The sequence below is a fragment of the Elgaria multicarinata genome, chromosome 6 (assembly GCF_023053635.1).
Source record: "Elgaria multicarinata webbii isolate HBS135686 ecotype San Diego chromosome 6, rElgMul1.1.pri, whole genome shotgun sequence".
Classification (NCBI taxonomy): Eukaryota; Metazoa; Chordata; class Lepidosauria; order Squamata; family Anguidae; genus Elgaria; species Elgaria multicarinata.
In genome coordinates, this window is record NC_086176.1 from 50,827,384 (window position 1) to 50,847,808 (window position 20,425).

Consider the following 20,425-nt stretch of genomic DNA (forward strand, 5'->3'; position numbering starts at 1 on the left):
CCTAGTCCAGTGCTCTACTCATTACACCAACCTTGCCTTTAGGCTATCGCCTAAATTTTCCTGAGGTATGCAGGAGCAGACCAGTTAAGTTATTATTTGTCTTTAGGGCTATTTACTATATCGTTTTGATCTTGTTCCTACATATATTTATATATAAAAAGCAATTCGCAAAATCCAGTTACCTGTTTTTACCAGTTCTTTAATAAGTTCCTCCTTCATTCTGATATTAAGTGTAAGTTCACTCATTTTTTGCTTAGCAGCAATAAGTTTTAGCTCTGAATTCCTTAACTTCTGCATGTTTAGTATCTGACTTTTCTGGATACATTCAATATCAGCACCTTGAAAGAAATTGTAACAAAGAGCACATTTCAAAGCTAATCGGGACAATGCCTAACATTTTAGCTGTAAGCTGCTTTAGGACCCATGGGCAAAAGTAGGTTACACATTTTATAAATACAGAGAGAGAGAGAGAGAGAGAGAGAGAGAGAGAGAGAGAGAGAGAGAGAGAGAGAAAAGGAGACTCAAGATACCTGGAATCATGGCCAGCCCCAGAATAAATAGCACCCAAGGCGAGGGTTGCCTTTGGTGCCCCACCCCATAGAGTTGCAAGGCCGCCCAGAGGATATATGGAGCCTAGAAAAGGTGTGATTTTCATCGAGAATGACATCAAAAACTTAATCTCTCAGGCACTATGCTACAGTTTGCACAAGACAAAGTGGCAGTGCACTATGCAACACAAAAGAATTGTCACAGGTTTTACTTAAAAAAATGGGGGGGGGATTTGTAGTAATTCCTGTCTTTTTGAAAGTATTCTTTATTTTAGTATATCCATTATTGTTAAATAATAATAATAAAGGTACACAGCTGACCTCTTACAACTTACAGCTTTATTTATTATTTATATGTTTACAGTACTTGTAGTGCTAAGTGCTTGGTAATGTTGCCTCAAAGTAAAGCTCAGCTTAATGCCCCCCCCGCCCCCCTCAGCTTAGCTTGGCGTCCCAGCTGACTGCCCAGCTCACCCACCTCTAAGGCTGATCTTAGTTGTATATAATTCTTTAAATGCAAAATGTGCATGAACAGTGGTGATTTTGAAGGTTTCCATGGAAGTGGAGAAAGTGCACAACCTATAACATGAACAGGGGTTTCATGGTCAACAAAGAAAGTGTCCAAGTGGGATTTGAGAATGTGGTCAATATCAAGCAGGTCATTTGTACAATGGCCAATCAATGTAGATATGCTCAGCTTGGGGACGATGAATGTTATGAACTGGCATAGAGCTATGCGTAATACCAGGGTGGTATAAGAGATATCTCCGTTTACAATTTCCAGCATCCATAGCAATTTTCCATATTGACTAAATGATATGTAAAATCCCCATATGATACTCTTCACTTGTGGATTTCTCCATGGCTTCATGCGACTGTACATAATTGTAAGTTTTATATATATATTTTACCAGTCAATTTATATTGACCGCAATCTATACTCAAATGCCACTAAATTTAATATAGCTCAGTTGCGAGTAACTGTTCAGACTGTAGCCATCAAGAGTAATTCTATGCCTTAAGAGCAGTGGCAGAACTTCCACTGCATTTAATGAAGATAGAGAAGACTCTCCTCTTAACTACAGGTACAATCTACACACATCACAACAATGAGAATACAGCAAGTGTTTGTTTGCACTGTGCGCAGAACATAGGGGCCAAATCTGGCCCTCCTGGGCCCCCCAAATGGGATCATCCACCTTTCCCTGACAACTAACTATTTGGTGTTTTCCCAGCTTTTGTACAGTCCCCATCCCTCATATTTTAAAAGGGTCAAATGGCTCTCCTAAGAGTTACTGGCAATAAGAGTTTTAAGCTAAAATACGTTGGTATTTTGGGTATTTTATGCCTGCCCCCCTCCCTTTTGCCTTTGTCCCCATCCACCACTAGAATGTGGTCCCTAGAGCTTCTCTGAAATGGAATTCGGCTCTCAGGCTGAAAGAGAAAGGTAGAATCTCAGTTAATGTGTTTGTGGCAAACAGATGTGACAGAAAATGGCAGAAGGCACTTCCAATACTGCACATTTCAAAATGAATAATCTATCACGTTATCTGATTTTTGAACAGTCTTACTGTGACGTTAATTGTGATGTTGCTTATTTATTATGTATTGGATTCTATTTAGTCGTCTTGGGATATAAATGTAATAAATAACAATAAATAAACATTGTGGAATAGATTATACAGCCACTTCTCTGTATGTTTTACTGAGTTCTGTGGAGATTAAAATAGGTTGGCATACTAGTACAAATGTCATACTCACTGACTAATTTCACAGTTCTTTGGATCCTGGACTGTATTTCCACACTACAAAACCCTCAGGACTTTTTAGACCACAATCTTTTTGGCCCCAAGAGCCAAATCTGATTTTGCTGGGGTGGTGGGGTCCGGGGACCAATGCACATATACTGGAATGGCAGGGAAGGAAAGCACACACATACTCACACACCTATCTGGGGTGCTTGAGGGTCACTGGAGGAAGGAAAAGACTGCAGGCTTCTTCCTTCCACAGCAATCCAGATGGCTGCTTTACCATTGCTAAAGCAGAGATCCTGGATGGCTAAGGGTCACCAGTGCAATTCCTTACTGAACTCCAGTTTCTCTGATGCTAGAGCTAGCAAGGGAATCCCCAGCTTATCTCAGATCTCTGATAAGAGATGGGAGATAAGGGATAAGAAGTGCCCCAGTAGCAGAAGATGCAGGATGGTCTGGGGGCCCCTTAGAAATGGCTTGGTGGGACACACTTTTTGCACCCCTATTCTAGGCCACATTTACTCTGCTATTAAAAGACCACCTAAGACACAACCATGTTTTCATATTGAAGCATCAATTTATCTTCCTTACCTGTAACAGTTTCCATCTGTGAAATGTCTCCATCTTGTGAACTGAAATTGCACTGCATCTCTTTATGTTCAAGTATAGTGCCAGGAGGAGCCTGTTTTCGTGTCCACGTACGGTTTAAGGAGCGTCTAGAGAAAAGTTAAAGTACATGTTTATTTTTAAGCCTTGTAAATACAATTTAAGACCACAAGTATCTTAACTGATTAGCCTTTTTTTTCTGGGAATGTTTTACAATATTGCCTAGTGTTTGAAACAAAACAATACCATAGGCCAGGCTTCCTCAACCTGGGGCGCTCCAGATGTGTTGGACTGCACCTCCCAGAATGCCCCAGCGGGGCATTCTGGGAGTTGTAGTCCAACACATCTGGAGCGCCCCAGGTTGAGGAAGGCTGCCATAGGCAGTCCTTCTGAATAACCATGTTATTCAAAGCAGCTCCGAAGTGTCTTCGTGACCAAGTCACTAACAGCTGCAGGGCTAGAATTCCATTGCTCCTGTCCCTGATACAAATACAACATGATGTCATGTGCTGCAAGACTAAAAGACCCAGCTCTATATATTCAAGTACAACTTTGCTACAACCTGGAGGTACTCCAATGCTAATCACTGCTGTTTCTGGGTTCAACTTCTTTTTACTGACTAGTCTAATACTGACATACAAGATACATTTCAAGTCCCTAGAAGGTCAGTGTTTGCTAACAAATATACCGTACACACATTAAATATGACCAAAAATGTACCTAAATGGGAGTCTCTTTCTATTCTTGGCATTTCTTTCATCTTCATCACTGTGATCAGAAAAGCAGCTATGAAGAACTTCATCTTGTTCTTCTATGTGATCCAACATTATTTGGCTACGGGTTTGAAATCCAGCAATTACTCTGTTTAGGGAGTATGTAGGAGGGCTTGTGTGTACCTTTAAAGACATTAAAAGGAAAATGTTTTATTACATTTATATCCCATCTTTTGTTGAAGGAACATAGAATAGACTTTACCTTAATAACAATTGTATGAGGTAGGTTAGGCTAAAAGAATGTCACTGGCCCATTAATTCCATAACTTTCATGGCTGAGTGGTGATTTGAACATGGGTCATCCCAGTCCTAGTCTGACACTCAAGACACAATATCACCTGTCAAGCAGTTTTTAAAAAAAACAAAAGCAAAAAACAACAACCCTGCTTTATGGGATTTTTGAGAAGCAATGTTAGATTCCCATCCTTAGGTTGGGCTGGCATTTGGTGGCTGGAGTTAAGATATCAAAGGCTGCTGTTTCTAGGACCATGCCATTGGCCACCCTCAGACTATGAGATAAATACCTTGTTTGTTGTTATTGTGTTGTTTAAATAACTGTATTTTAGCTGTATTTTACAGGGCTCAGTAAGAGGAATATAATTTTAATACATACATGAAAACGAATAGTAATCAATTATAACCTGAACCAGCAAGCAAGGATGTGGAAGGGTGAAAAATATGGCCTGTTTTTAGAATTAAGCTGCTATAATATTTACTACTCTGTTATTTCTCAAATGTGGCCACCAGCATCTTTTGATGCAATCATAGGGGAAGGAAAAAGGCAGAGAAAAGAGAAAAGAAGCAACAAGCTGGTAGATTAATGGACTACATTAGGAAGAAGAGCATTCTGGAAATTATTTTTTTTCCAACTGGAGAGAAAAGACATGGCTGGAGCAAGAACACCATTTTTGATGTTCCATACTGACAGCCCAACTCCTACTTCTTTCAGTCCATACTGAAAAAAATAGTAGCAGAGACAAATGTAGCCATTCATTTATTGGTTTCCATTACCATAGACTCTCTTTTTTCCATACAAAGCAGTGGAGCATTATTTGCTTCACTGATTTATATGGAAAAGGAGAAAGTGTCTACAATTTAGAGAACCATAGTGATAGGAACATAGGAAGCTGTGTTATACTGAGTCAAGACCATGGGTCCATTTAGCCCAGTACTGTCGACACTGACTGGCACCAGCTCCCCAGGGTTTCAAGCAGAAGTTTTTCCAGCCCTACCTGGAAATGTTGGGAATTGATCCTAGCACCTTCTGCATGCAAAGCAGATGCTTATCATGTCTAACACTACTGCCCCTGTCTTGGGAGAAGATGTTTCAGGTAATCAATCAGAATCAGTTTCAGAACTAGAAGACGCAGCGCCAGACATCAGCCAGCCTGTACCAGTGGGGGAGGAAGCTCTCATGGGCGATTCCCCAGCTGGGAGTCAGCCCTCTCCAGAGCTTATCTCCTCATGGCCAAATCCTACACACTCAGTGGGAAGTGAGGTTTCTTCCAGAGGTGAGCGTCCCGACAAGCTAGCTGATGCTAAGGTCCACTAGAAGCTCAAATGCACAGCGTGGAAGGAAAGCGTCAGAAAGTTGGTTCGATTATGCCAGAACCTGTCTCCGCACAAGGCTCCCTGAAGTTACGAGTGAGCGTTTGGGAAGTAGTTTCCTATTCTTCTTGAGCTGACAATTGTCTTGCTTAGTTTGGCCTAAGGGGCGTTTCCAAGAGGTTAGAATCTCTTCAGGTAGAAGAGATGTTTGTTGTTTAACAAAAGCGTTGTAGATTACTTAGCAAGCCTCTTCATTTGCCTCCCATCGAAAGCATACCTCCCTGAGTATTCTCCATGCATATTCTGTGGCTGCAACTATGATAACATGTAAAGACCAGTTTCTGAGCTACTTTCTAAGATTCAGTGCAGGATTTCATTCAGTTAATACAGGCAGTACACTTGTAAAACTAAAACTAAACTTTTGGGGGTTCTTCTCTAGCCCAGAGAAGACAAGGGAGAACAAAGAATATCTGACATTAAGCTTCTCTGTTGGAATAAAGCAGCCCAAAGGACTCAGCTCTCTGGTGAAAGCCGGACAAGAATTGGAAGAGGCACAACTTCAACAAGTGAGACTAGGAATCTGCTGCTTTCCCCCCTGCCTCCTGAGTCCAATGGGAGGAGTTATCTATTCCAGGATGCTTCCTCCACTGAAGATGTAGCTGCAAATTTCTGTACTAACACAAACATTTGCAATATGGCTGGAGCAGCTAAAGATTTGATGACCCATTCACCATGGTCAAAAACTGTAAAAAAAAAAACTGGTACTTAAAATGTTTTTTTTAAAAGGGAGTAAATTTTCATATCTACCTTTCGAGAATCCAACCCCACAGGTGCATTAATGGACTGCACCAAATGTTTAGTTAATGGAACACTGTAAGGCCTTTTAGCAGATATTAATGTAGCTGGTCCATCTCCACAAGCACCACTGGAGGCAGAGGCTTTTGACATTTTCTCTAATGTGTCATTTAGCTGGTCAATTACAAGCTGCTGCTCCACCAGTTTCTCATTCTTGAAATGAAAGAAAAATAGTATTTAATACAATTTTTAACAAAAATGCAAAACTGAATAATTGCTGCCTCCACTGAACAATCCAGGAGCCTACTCTTCTTTGCTACTGAATTTCTCTGTGCTTTTAAAGCATCTGATACTATCAACAGAAGAACTTTTCTGCTGTTCCATGCCACTTCTCTTGTTCCATACCATTTGGAATTAGTATAATAAACCTTTAGAGCTTCAGACAATAGAATTGGTGAAGACCCAAGCCACCCAATAGCTCTGTGTTGTTATCTACATTAAGAGAATGGTTGCTTTAAGAAATTTTAAATTTTATTCATTTATTTATTACATTTCTATACCACCATTAGCTGAAGCTCTCTGGGGGGGGGGGTTCACAAAACAAACTTAAAACCACAAAATACAACACAATAAAACATAATTTTAAAATGTTTAAAAGACAATAAAATCAAGATAAAAGCCAGCAGCAATTCAAAGATCTAAAGACACACTCACACAATTTTTAAATTCAAAGGCCTAAAGAGCCTGGGAAAATGAATAGGTCTTAACCTGATACCAAAAAGAAAATGAAGGTGCCAGGTGAGCCTCTCTGGGGAGGGCATTCTACAACTAGGGCGTCACTACTGAGGTGCTACTAATTTATTTATTTATTTTATTTATTACATTTTTATACCGCCCAATAGCTGAAGCTCTCTGGGCGGTTCACAAAAATTAAAACCATCATAAAACAACCAACATGTTAAAAGCACAATTACAAAATACAGTATAAAAAGCACAACCAGGATAAAACCAAGCAGCAAAATTGATATAAGATTAAAATACAGAGTTAGAACAGTAAAATTTAAATTTAAGTTAAAATTAAGTGTTAAAATACTGAGAGAATAAAAAGGTCTTCAGCTGGCGACGAAAGCAGTACAGTGTAGGCGCCAGGCGGACCTCTCTGGGGAGCTCATTCCACAACTGGGGTGCCACAGTGGAGAAAGCCCTCCTCCTAGTAGCCACCTGCCTCACTTCCTTTGGCTCATGGAGAAGGGCCCCTGTAGATGATCTTAAGGTCCGGGTAGGTACATATGGGAGGAGGCGTTGCTTCAAATAACCTGGCCCCAAACCATTTAGGGCTTTAAATGTCAATACCAGCACTTTGAATCAGGCCCGGACCTGGACTGGCAGCCAATGAAATTGTAAAAGGACTGGTGTAATGTGATCTCGCTGGCCAGTCCCTGTTAGTAAACGGGCTGCCCTGTTTTGTACCAGCTGAAGCTTCCGGACCGTTTTCAAAGGCAGCCCCACGTATAACGCATTGCAGTAATCCAAACGAGAGGTTATCAGAGCATGGATAACGGTAGCTAGGCTATCTCTGTCCAGATAAGGGCATAGTTGGTATATCAACCTAAGCTGATAAATGGTGCTCTTTGCCACTGAATTCACCAGTGCCTCAAGTGACAGTTCTGGATCCAAGAGCACCCCCAAACTACGGACCCGATCCTTTAGGGAGAGTGCAACCCCGTCCAGGACAGGGCAAACATCACCTCGCCGTACAGATGAACGACCCGCTAACAGTACCTCCGTCTTGTCTGGATTGAGTCTCGGTTTGTTAGCCCTCATCCAGTCCATTACCGTGCCCAGGCACTGGTTCAGAACAGCCACTGCCTCACCTGGGTTTGATGAAAAGGAAAGGTAGAGCTGGGTATCATCTGCATATTGATGACACCTCAGTCCACATCTCCGGATAACCTCCCCCAGTGGCTCCATGTATATGTTAAACAGCATAGGGGATAAGATAGAGCCCTGTGGAACCCCATGGCTTAGGAGCCACGGCACAGAGCAATAATCCCCCAGCACCACCTTCTGGAATCGGCCCTCCAAGTAGGAGCGGAACCACTGCAATGCAGTAACTCCCACTCCCAACTCAGACAACCTATCCAGAAGGATACCATGGTCGATGGTATCGAAGGCCGCTGAGAGGTCCAGAAGAACCAACAGGGTCGCACTCTCCCTGTCTCTCTCCCGGCAGAGGTCATCCCACAGGGCGACCAAGGCAGTTTCCGTTCCAAAACCAGGCCTGAAACCCGATTGAAATGGATCTAGATAATCCGTTTCATTCAAGAGTGCCTGGAATTGTCCTGCAACCACCCGCTCAAGCACCTTGCCCAAGAAAGGGATATTAGCCACCGGCCTGTAGTTGTTAACGTCCTCCAGGTCCAGATTAGGCTTCTTCAGGAGTGGTCTAATTACCGCCTCTTTTAAAGAGGCCGGCACCACTCCCTCTCTCAAGGAGGCATTTACAACCTCCTGGACCCAGCCGGCGATCCCCTCCTTATTTGATGTAATGAGCCATGAAGGGCAAGGGTCAAGCACACAGGTGGTCAACCGGACTTGGCCAAGCACCTTGTCCACATCCTCGGGCCTCAATAACTGAAACTCATCCAATAAAACTGAACCGGACGGCGCTCTGAACGCCTCTACTAGTGGAGCTGTATTAAGTGTGGTGTCCAATTCATGACGAATCTGAGCGACTTTATCTTCAAAGTGCCGTGAAAACTCATCACAGCATGCTACCGAGGGTTCAACTATCTCACGATAGAGGGCCATTCCTTAGTAGTACCTGTCTCAGCTCATTTGGTTGGGGCACCAGAGAAAGGCATCTGAGATGATCTTAGGATCTGGGAAGGTGTTTATGGAAGGAAATGATCCTTCAGCTGACTTGACCCCAAGCCATTTAGGGCTTTATAGTTAATACCAGCACTTTGAATTGAGCCTGGAAACAAACTGGCAGCTAGTGCAAACTGGCATAATATGATCATGTTGGTCACATCCTGTTACACCCTATTTTGGGCCAGTTGAAATTCATGGACAGTTTTCAAAGGCAGCCTCACATATAACACTTTGCAGTAATCCAATCAAGAGTTTACCAAGGCATGAATAACTGCCGAAGTGCATTTTTGTCCAAATAGGCTGATATACCAACTATGACCATAAGCTGATAAAAGCTACCCTATGCCACCACGGCCACCTATGTTTCCAATGACAATGCTCGATCCAAGAGCACCCCAAAACTACAAACCTGATCCTTTGCAGGAGTGCAACACCTTCCAGAACAAGTTAAGCATCATCCATCTGGGTAGAAGAACCACCCACTAACAGTACCTCTGTCTTATCAGGATTAAGTCTCAGTTTATTGGTTCTCATTCTGTCCATTACCACACCAGCACTGATTCAGAACACCCATTGCTTCACCTGGACGATGAAAAGGAGAGATTGAGCTGGGGAGTCATCTGCATATTGGAGACATCTCAGTCCATATCTCCGGATAACCTCCCCCATTAGTTCCATGCAGATGTTAAATGGAATGGGAATATAAAACAGAGCCCTGTGGCACCCCGTGGCATAACTGCCAAGCTACAGAGCAATATTGCCCCGGCACCTCCTCCTGGAATTGGCCATCCAAGTAGAAGCAGAACCACTGCAATGCAGTAGCTCCGATACCCAGCCCAGATGGCCTTTCCTGAAGCATATCATGGTTGATGGTATTAAAAGCTGCTGAAAGGTCCAAGAGAATCAACAGGGCTATACTCCCCCGTCCCTCTCTTGGCAAAGGCAACCAAGGCAGTTTCCATTCCAGAATCAAACCTGAAGCCCAACTGAAATGGATCAAGATAATCAGTTTTGTTCAAGAGTAGAGTTGGCCTGCAACCATTCACTGAAGCACCTTGTCCAGGAAGGAGATGTTCACAACTGGACTATAGTTACTAATGATAGCTAATTTAACTTCCATTGATTTCAGCAAGTTTACTCTAAGTGTGACTAAATCTGAATCCAACTCAGTCCAATTCTGGCAGTTTACATAAGCTGCAACCCTACACACACATACATGCAAGTAAATCCCATTAAATACAGTGGGATTTCCTTTCAAACAAGTATGCATAGGATTATACTGCTAGTCTTTTAGATTATTTCCCGTGTTTAAAGTGTTAATCTTTTCTAATAACTTCAATGTTATTTTAAACAGATTTACAAAGTTATCTGCACAAAACAGAAATTACCTGTAGCCTATTTGTGTCCTGTGCCTCCTTCAGAGAATCCAGGTATTCTCGATTCTCCTTTATCAGCTTTTGTATTTGATCTTGTAATACTTTTATCTCAAACTCTCTCTCACTAAACACTTCTGCATCTGTAGCAAGAGCCTGCTAAGTAGAAAGATAGATAAATAACCAAAATATGAGGAGGGTTCTCCAAATTGGTTACAAAATTCTTATTCTACCACTCCAACAGAAAATGGCAAAATCTAGAGCAGTAATATATAAAAAGTATCAAGACAACACAGATTGTCACATGATTGATAAAGCTACTATATTTATTTGGTTAAAATCTAGGATAGCTTAAAAAGAAGGATGAGTTTGGTCTTTGTTATTGCTTAGACTTTGATTATATAGGAAGAATAATGTTATAGGTCACAATAAGCTATTCTTTTATTTAAAAAAATGTTCCTGCAAAGCAATCAAAACAGCTAAAAAATGTTGTGTGTACTTTATCTATGATTCGGGATGGGAGGGCTACAATGAGAATAAAAAGCCAAGGCTGGGATGGAAAAACGAGTTCTTGTTTATAGGTTAGGTGTCTAGCACTATTATGAGGTGAAGACAGACAAGCTATGTGTAACAGAAACAGCTGTTCAAAAGCTACCAGCATGAGAGTTCCTCTTTAACCATCTCTTGTATAACGCTCCTGCTGAGAATTTTTCATTTCTCACTCAGCAGCAGGACTGAAAAATCTAGCCTGCTTTCTTCTGTCACTACAATATATAATACAGAATCGGTCACTTGCCATGCAGCTATAGGTAGACTTTAAATGAAAGGCAGAATGACAACACTAAAAAAAATACTCTGTAGAGCTAACCAACTGCGATTAGATTAATTAGTATCAATGAGTATTACAGTTCATTTGCCTCTGAGATTTTGTACAAAGAATCAAGAGACAAATCTGTATTACTAAAAAAAAGGGTTTAATATTTTGAACCATGTGCTGAATATTGGCAAAGATGGACATTTGCTATTTCATACAAATAAATAATACAACTTCAGTCCATGTATATAACAAGGAAGAATTGTGTATAAAATGGAGGGGGAAATCCAATGCTTTGTGAGCGGGAAAGCAAAGCTCATGCAAATCGATCTTTTCTGTTTCTCTCCTTCCCACTGCAGCTCTCTGTACCCCCTGAAAAGCCTCTCCTGAGGATCAAGGGGACCTACTGCACATTGTGAGTAGTTTACAAGGGTGCAGTAGGAGGGGAAATCAACATTCCTCCACACAATTTTTGGCATTTCCCCCCTTCCAATTGTAGCCCACACAGCCCACAATGTTCAGTAGCTCCCCATGACCCTCTGGAGTGGCTTTTCAGGGGGCACAGTGGACAGAAGGAATCAAAGGCATGAGCTTGTCTTCAGCTCTTGCAATGTTGGATTTCACCCGTAATTATTTCACGCTTATGTGATGTCTGGCTTTCCCAATAGTTTAACTATTGTTAAGATATAACATATTAGCTGTGTTCAAACTAGCATTGATTGGCAGAGTAATCATGTCACTCTGTAACTCAGCCATGTAAAACTCCTGCAGATTTTTTACTTACCCACAGCACACAATTTATTTGTGCTTAGCATATTACCCTAATGAAGAAAATTTTGTTTCTGGGCATCTAGCAAATTTGATTTGCTACCCTGATAAGTAAGAAATGTACATATAATTTATTAAGGATTCCTAAGACAAGAACTAAGCATTTAGAAAATTTTCCAATTATAACGTAGGCTTTCTTTTTATGTTCCCTTATCATTTGCATTAAATTTACACTAAATACCTGATATTTCTTCAGCTCTCTCTTTAGCTGAAGAATTGTAATATGATATGGTCCTTCTGGGTCACCTCCACTTCCACTGTTTACTTTGGGAATGGTTGAAGCCTCTTTCCTGAGTTCCTGAGCCATACAGATCCAATCTTGCAATCTTTCATGTTGACTTTTTGATAGGCTGGCAATACTTTTTAAGTCAACAAGAAATGCATAGGCTTCTTCTATGCAATTTCGGTAGTTGAAACTTTCTACTTCAAGTTGGGCAAGCTGCTCTTCAAGAGAACGGATTCTATTCCTGTCCTGAGACAAATCCTGTGATCCTTGGCTGCCAGGGATCTGTCCACTAACCTGCTGATTCTGCAAAGCTTCACGAAGCAACTTGATTGCAAGCTCCATTTCATCAATACGGTCCCAGTCTGGGTTGTAGTTGACAATAGGTTTGTTTCTAATATTTTTGGCTCTGTTTGCATATTTGATGGAATTTAGTGATTCATCAAAATCAGAAGAAGACGGGCTAATACAAGTTATCATGACAGTCTTCGCATTGCCTCCTAAAGAGTCCTTAAGAATACGTGTAATTTTAGCATCCCTGTATGGAATATGTGCACTTTTTCTCTTTGGGTCTCCAAGAGCACTTATCACATTCCCCAGAGCCAATAAGCCACTGTTGATCTGAATTGATTCTTTGAACCTTTCCCCAGTGTTTCCAGTTTTTGTTACTCTTTCTGATCCGGCAAGGTCCACAAAGTGGAACTTAGAAGCAATCAGCTGGCCTGTACTTCGAGATGAATCTTGTGCAGAGTCTGTATCCTTCTGAGGCTGTGCAGCTTGTTGTTGTTGACAAATACTGATTGTAAAAACAGCGTGAGATCTGCTAGAATGTTCATTCATTTGGGTAGTGCCTGTATGTCGAGCAGCATTCCCAGTTTCCAACAGGCTCATCACTTCTTCCACACTTTCAACTTGGCAATCTTTGGCACCAACAATGACTTCAACAAACAAGAAGAATGGTAAACAAACAAAGCTGTCAGCAAAATTTAGAAGACTACTAGCTGATATATCCGTCGTTGCTCAGGGCCCCTAAGATATATGTCTGCAAGGTAATCATCTTAAAGTAGTAGGGCGGTGAGTTAACTTTTAAACAAATTAAATTGCTCAAGGCAAGCTGGGAGTTTTAGGTATAAGCTGAGGCTAGAATGGAATGGTGGGCGGGGTGAGTGGCAGTTGGAGAAAGTCAGGGAGAAGGAGAACAAAGACAGTTAGTGAGAGGTCAGTAAGGTGGGGGCTGAGCTAGGATTGAGAGATAGTGATCTGGTTTGCACATAGTGACCTGTTTTGCTAAGCCATGCTTTATTTAAAATCAGCCACTCTACACCTTCCAGCATGCCTTTGGCGGTCCACAGGTATCCGCATCCTCTGAGAGGTACTTCTCTCCTCTTGTTGCCAATTTTGCTCCTTGATAGAGCATCGAGGAGTAGCATCGTTGAAGAGGGGAGGTAAGCGGTTGTCAGTGGACACATCCAGCTCCGGCCATGTCCTGCTGGGACTGCCTTGGCCTGCACTTCTTGCTCATCAAGTGCTCCATCAGGAGCCTATACTGAAGGACTGGGGCCAGGCTGGGCACTTGTCACTCTTCGACAGACCTGTTTCTGGGCATGCACAGAGTGCCTCCCCTCCCTCCCTCCTTCCCTCTTAAGGGCGAAGGCTGCGCACGCACTTCTCCCAGATTCTGAGAAAACAGCGATATCAGGACGGGATGCCTTTGGGCATGTTCAGAGTTCAGCCTCTCAAAGTCATACTGTTGCATCTAGTTATGATTTTAAAAGTTCACATGGCAGGCATGAGGAGGCACCACAAATGGACGCAGCCCATTTATATGGGTTGTTTCCTTTTATGTGGAATTGGGATGACTGCTTGAAACCGACTTTAGGAGTCTGGGTTGTGAAATGCATGCAGTGGCCACCCGCCCGTGCACTCACAATGGCGCCAAAGGCTGGTAAGTCTGGCCTCCCACCCAAGGCATGCTGCGAGTTGTAGGCATAAGCCTAGGTTTTTTTATTAAGTTCTTTAAAAATACTTAAACCCCCAAAATTCGTGTTTTTAGATTTTTTTTCTGGTACATTGTACAGCCAGACCTATCAGCACACTAAATTTTAAGTTTCTAACTCATCTGGGAGTGGGTAAACATTTCTGGACATACATCCCACACACATACTTTCAACTTTATAGTTAGATATTTAAAATATAGATAGATAGTTGCTATTTCTCAAACAAGAAAACATTAATCAAATAAAAGATGGCATTATGAAATATGCAGCTATTATAAACAATATCACTTTAAATGTCTTGAGGAGGTGGTATTTGTATGAAGTGGAGATATATATTTGTAAGGGGTACCCTAGAAAGCTACTGCCACTCAGTGCATATAATAACGACCTAGCTGGACCAATCATCTGACTTCATATAAGACCACTTCCTATATATATATATATATTTATTTATATATATATATATATATATATATATATATATTACTGTCCAGAGCTGTATATTAATTCATATTGGAATCAAAGGGAGACAAAAAAGCTGATAAGTCTTTGTTCTACAATAACATTTAAGTGAGCCTATGACCACTTCAAATTTATGATCATTCACTATGCCTCTATGAAATAAAGCAACTAGAAAGAAATTTTTAATAAGAGAAAAATTATTCTAACTAAAAATATAGGATTGCTATAGACACTTCAAAACTATAAATACAGTATTATGCTAGAGATATTAATTTAAATACTAAGTTCTCACTTTCATTTTAAAGACTTTTCTATTTGTAAACATCTTTTTAAACCAGAATAAAGTAAAAATATCATAAATTATCAAAAAGGACTAGAACAAGGTTTTAGTGATGTGTAACATGAAAACCCAAGATCTATAGATAATATATATGATTGTCCAAGTTAGACTAGGAGTTATATTCTCATTAAAACAAGAACATGTTTCCTGTGCAAGTTTAATGGTATGCTCTTAGAATTATCTTAACAGTAGGCCTTTGAGAGCATGAATTTATGCAAGCATGCTTTTTAATGCTTATTGACAAATTAGAGCAAACATGCAATTTAAGTTCAAATTCACATCTCTACCTGTATTGCCTTTTTCATCTTCTCTAATGTGAAGGTCTTTCATAGATGTCTCCAGTTCCAGTAGATCTCTGAGTTCTTCTTTGTAGACTTCTATGTAAGAAACTTTCACTGTGAAGTCAATATTATGGTTTTCAAAAATAATCTGAAATATTTCTTGGATTGCACGTGGAATGATACCTCTCTCTTCCTCTGCCACTGATGCTAAAATGTAAACAAGAATATGACCCAAGGATACAGCTAAAATCTGCAAACTCGAATGTCAATCATGTACATACTGAAATACTAGAATGCTTTTTAGCTTGACACATTACGAACCTGAGTCATTCAGTTCTGCTGAGGTCACACAAATCAATCACACTACTGGAGATATAAATATTTGGTTGCAACTGGAAAAAGAATTAATAATGACACAGGATCTTATCAAATGTTGCACTGGTAGAAAGGAGTTCACAGAAGCCAACTTCTCTGCCCCCTCCTTCCCCTGCAATCCCCAGAGCCCCCCAAAAGTCTCCCCAGAGGGTTGGGAAGCCTCTGGAATGAGATGGGCTGTGAGGTGAGAAGCTGAGTGGTGGAAATGACTTCGCCTGAACTTTGGGGGCATCCCCTTCCTCCTCAAACCCCACATTGAGCTAGAAGGGAAGTCCACAAACTCCCTTCCACCAGCGCAATGTTGGATATCACCCAGGTAATGAAAAAATCCTCCTCTTTCTTAAATATGTCTTCAGAAGAAAGATCTCATACTTACTGGGACAACCTGGGTACAACTTCCCAGTGAAAACTTCAATTGTATCTAAAACACTATCCAACAGATGTGAAAAAGGTCCACAGAAGAATATGTTGCACAGCCATTGGTGTTGATGGTGTCACCCTCTTCTTCGACAGGAGGAACCCATTGATACTATTACTGCTGACCAAAGGTACTAATTAGCTTTTTTAAATGTCAGGACCTTTAAATGCAGTTCTATTTACTTCAGCAGCAAAATGTCAGATTATGCAATCAGGCCATCAGACTGCAATCCTGAAGACAAATAGTCCAGAGAAGTCCTCCAACAGATGTCTACTGACTTACCTTATAGGATTGTTGTAAGGACTATATCAAGTTAAAGTACTTTGAACACATAAATCGCTATACAAAAATATTATTATTACTGCAACTTCCAAAGGACAATAGTGAAATAATAGTTTCAGGTATACAACTAAGCTATCAGAAAGAGGAAACAATATTTAGAACAAAATAAAAAAGTGTTACTTAAGTCAATTTAAATTTTGAAGCAATCTAGCATGTTGCATACAACATTAAAAGTTTCTATGTAGCAGGGATAATCTTAGCCACATTTAAAAAAGAAACAACTTGATTCTCTTAAAAATACTAATGACTGATAAAATATGAAGAGGCAAAATATTTTGTTTTCATGCAGCAAGGCATAGCACATTTCTTCATTAGAATCAAGATTTTTAATAAGAATACCTAATATCAAACCAATGAATGTGATCCAAGAGAATAAATTCAACCTTCAAATAAATTTGTTATAACATTATTGAAACTTAGATAATATAATCAACCAAATCCTAAGTAACTGAAAACATAAAGGCATTCTTTTCCTATATAGTGAAACGACTGACATCAATATTTGAATAACATGAGGATCATCAGATGAGGGGGAAATCACATTTCCCTACCATCATCACACGGAGATGAAAGAGGAAGCAAGCCACGACTATGCAGCCCATTCAATGGGCATTTTTATTGAGCAGCTTCTCCTGCACACAGCAGAAAATGGTGGCAAGTATCATTATAGTCCCCCTAAAAAAAATGAATTTTCTGGGTCTTATTTTGTGACAGAAAAAGGAGCAGAAGGAGCAGAAGATGCACCGGAGGATCTCTGCATCGGCAAAATGTCCTGTGAAGAACTGTGAGCAGCCAGTCATGAGTGTGCGATAAAGCGCTCGTCTGAAGAAGCTCGATGTGTCTTATTTCAGTATAATACATTGAAAGCAATACAACATCCTGCTGTTAGGACTATGGAGTAGACCTACACACTCAAATCCAGCAGGAAGACTAAAACTGAATAAAGATGAAAAAATGATTCATATACTGTAAGGAAAAAAAACCTTTTGCAAAACAAAATGTTTTTAAATGGCCAGGATTTCTGATTTTAGGTACTATTTTGTAAATATATGAAACTAACCAAGAAGCCTGCATTCAGGATCAAACTGGCACTAAATAACTCATCTGGAAACTGTGGGCTAAATACATGGTTTAACTTATAAGAATTTAATCCGGCATGGTATTAGTTTTCTCATTGCTTCATTAAATAAATAAATAAATAAAAAATGGCAATTTTTGATCTGGTTCACAAGTAATGGGGGCATGCCCTCTCTCAACTGCAGCCCCCCACCAGTCCCTCTGGAGCAAATTTGGGGAGGGAGCACAAGGAGTGCAAGATGAGAGAAAGGGGAAGTCCTGTTGCACAAGTGGAAGTCTATTTACACAATGTTGGATTACACCCCATATGACCAGAGAGATGAAGACAGTGCTTGGGAGAATTTCTCTGTATTAATGGGTAAAAGGAACCGAAACAAATGTCTTATGAAGAAAGCAGCATGTCATACTTCGGTGGGGGTGGGGGCTGCAGCTGCTTTAAGAGTAATCTAGAATAACTCTCTGTTCTGGATAGCTTCTTTAACCTATATTTTGGCAGAAAACTGCAATTAGAGTAATATTTGCTACATTTAAAGTCATACTTAAAGATAATAATTTGTTTGTTCACTTATTTCATAACCAAGAATACTTCAATGTGGTGGCAATGAATACAGAAATACTGTTAGGCAGACCATTTTAATGTTTGCATTGCATAATATTATTGAAACTATTTAAAATGGAAATAGCCCTGTTTTTAGTGTGAAATGTTATGGCTCCATCTTATTTCAAGGGTGACAGATGTTAGAAACTGCAGTTAATTTATTAACAGTTATTCAGCTTGTGAAGTGTTTATCTTTATTTTTCCTTTAACAATAGTCAGATATATTGTCGCTTATGTAATTTTGCCAAGAAAACTGTGTCTAAATGCTAGTAAAATATAAGCTTTTTAGAACATACCCACATGACCTCCTCCGATAGTGTAAGTCTTTCCAGAGCCTGTCTGTCCATAGGCAAAAACTGTTGCATTATATCCTTCTATCAAAGATGCCACCAATGGCTTAATACAGGTTGTATACACTTCATCTTGGGTTGAATGTTTGCCAAAAACAAAATCAAAAGTAAAAACACGGTCCTTTCCAATGATAATTTGCTGAGTATTTGGAATTAATCTCACACACACTTGATGGTTGTGAAGTACTTCTTTTGCAAGTAGAGGTCTTATTCTCACTGCTACTTTAACTGGAATCTCTTCCATTGCAGCTTGCATGGGATTCAATGCCTGCTTAATACATACAACTTCACTTTTAAGAGATTTCCTTGCATTTCTATCTTCATAGCAGTCTTAGTTTTCAACCCTTAAAAGGGTAAGGTATATTCTGTAGGAAGCAAAAAGCAACGTCTTAGAGACTACTTGTCACTTAACTAGAGAACATTGGACAATGAATGATTGCTTTGAAAAGTTACTGTAAATGAAAATAACCCTGCCTGCTCAGCCGCTGGGAAAACAGCAGCATCCCTCGGAGAAACCATGTCCCCGTGCCAGCCCCCACAGCTGCTATGGCCGAGCCTAAGTATAGAGAATACCTCCACGCCACCACAAAGGCAGAACCCCCAACTTCCCTGGGCGAAAGAGCAAAGCTGCCATGGAAATGGGGAGAGGGCAACCTCAGCACTGTTAAGCACAAAAAGCTCTTCCCATGGTTCTCCAAGCAGTTGCAGAAGAGCAGCTACTGCCACACCCCACAACAGTGCAAGGAGAAGCTACATGCACTCAAAAAGGGCGGAGGGTGGTTACGCAGTGGTTAGGGTAACAACGCTGTAGGCCATGGTTCCATGCACGTATGGTGGGAGCATGCGGTGTGGTTAATGGTAGCGACCATGTACCATGTTTAGCCTAACCACCATGCCCCAAGTTGCTTCTGAATAGCACCCTTGTCTAATTCATGACATCAGAATGGGGTTAGGGCTGCCACTTTTTTTCAAGCAGTCCTCCTGTATCTTTTACAGGGACATGGCAAACAGAAATTTGACATGTGAACATTTCCCACAATTTCTCAATTCTGGCAAGAAAGCACCTCCTGCCTGTCACACATCTATAAGTGACACAGGAATTGGGGAAGGGTGGTGGGGAGAAGAAAGGTAACAATACTAGAAACCTCATTCAAATCTTTCTGAAGATCACTGGGTGCTAGGATGTGTGTACCACCTTAAGCTTCTGGGATGAAAGGTGGGATATATAAGTAAATAAAATCATGGTGCAGACTGAAGCATGCAAGAGACTCAAGAAAAGAATAAAATACTGTAGGCTAGGTATGCTTTGTTTTTACTACCTAGAACAGATGAATCCACATATCTTTACAGCCTGAAACTATGCATACTTAGAAGTCCCTGAGTTCATTAGGGCATGCTAATTAACAATATTATTGCACACCTGGGCCAGATTTACACCAAGCAGGATATAACACTAAGAAAGCAGTTTGAAAACAGTATATGGAATGTGTCATGAGCCCCAACAGTTGTCAATGCACTTCAATACCATTATAAAGCAGTAGAGTAGATCTTGCCTTGGCTCCACACTCTCAACACGCTTCTTGGCTTTTTGGCTAAGATCAAGTGTAAATGCAGGTTCGAACGCCCACTTCCCCTCTAGGCATGCATTGAAAAAGTTCTCCTCACTTCACCTGTGGTTATAACTAATTTTGGGTGATTATTTCACCCAAAATTAAAGCCAAAACAGACATTACTTTAAACGTGTACCTGGCAAGCAAGACAGTTTTCATTTTTACTCTACAATAGTTACAGGGGCCCAGATCTGGCCTCAACATTGGGGGTGGGGGGGGTTAGGAAGACTTTTAAGATCCGGATGGGGCCTTGCACTTACTCTAGAGTAAAAATGAAAACAACCCTCAAAGCTGATCGCCACATAGGCTGTTCGGACGACACGCTAAGCAACGGTTGATTTCAATGTCTCTCCTATTAACCCCCCCCCACACACACACACCCGCTGATTGGCGTGTCGTCCGAACTCGGCCATAGTTGAAGTAATGTCTGGTTTGGCCCTTA

The 20,425-nt window shown here is 40.7% G+C and overlaps 1 protein-coding gene across 3 annotated transcripts in view; it reads right to left on the minus strand.

The window, feature by feature from the left end:
• Window positions 1–18,723, minus strand: part of KIF27 (kinesin family member 27) — a 28,528-nt gene extending 9,805 nt beyond the window's left edge. For 2 of the 3 annotated variants that reach the window (XM_063129382.1, XM_063129381.1), the window contains exons 1-8: window positions 18,320–18,723; window positions 15,220–15,420; window positions 12,092–13,071; window positions 10,284–10,427; window positions 6,034–6,234; window positions 3,626–3,801; window positions 2,891–3,015; window positions 183–338 (exon numbers count right to left, since the gene is read on the minus strand). In XM_063129382.1, coding sequence (XP_062985452.1) covers window positions 183–338; window positions 2,891–3,015; window positions 3,626–3,801; window positions 6,034–6,234; window positions 10,284–10,427; window positions 12,092–13,071; window positions 15,220–15,420; window positions 18,320–18,629 — 2,293 coding nt within the window. In that variant the 5' untranslated portion in view covers window positions 18,630–18,723. The remainder of the gene's footprint in view (window positions 1–182; window positions 339–2,890; window positions 3,016–3,625; window positions 3,802–6,033; window positions 6,235–10,283; window positions 10,428–12,091; window positions 13,072–15,219; window positions 15,421–18,319) is intronic. The other variant, XM_063129383.1, reaches the window with a different exon arrangement.
• Window positions 18,724–20,425: the final 1,702 nt, after the last annotated feature.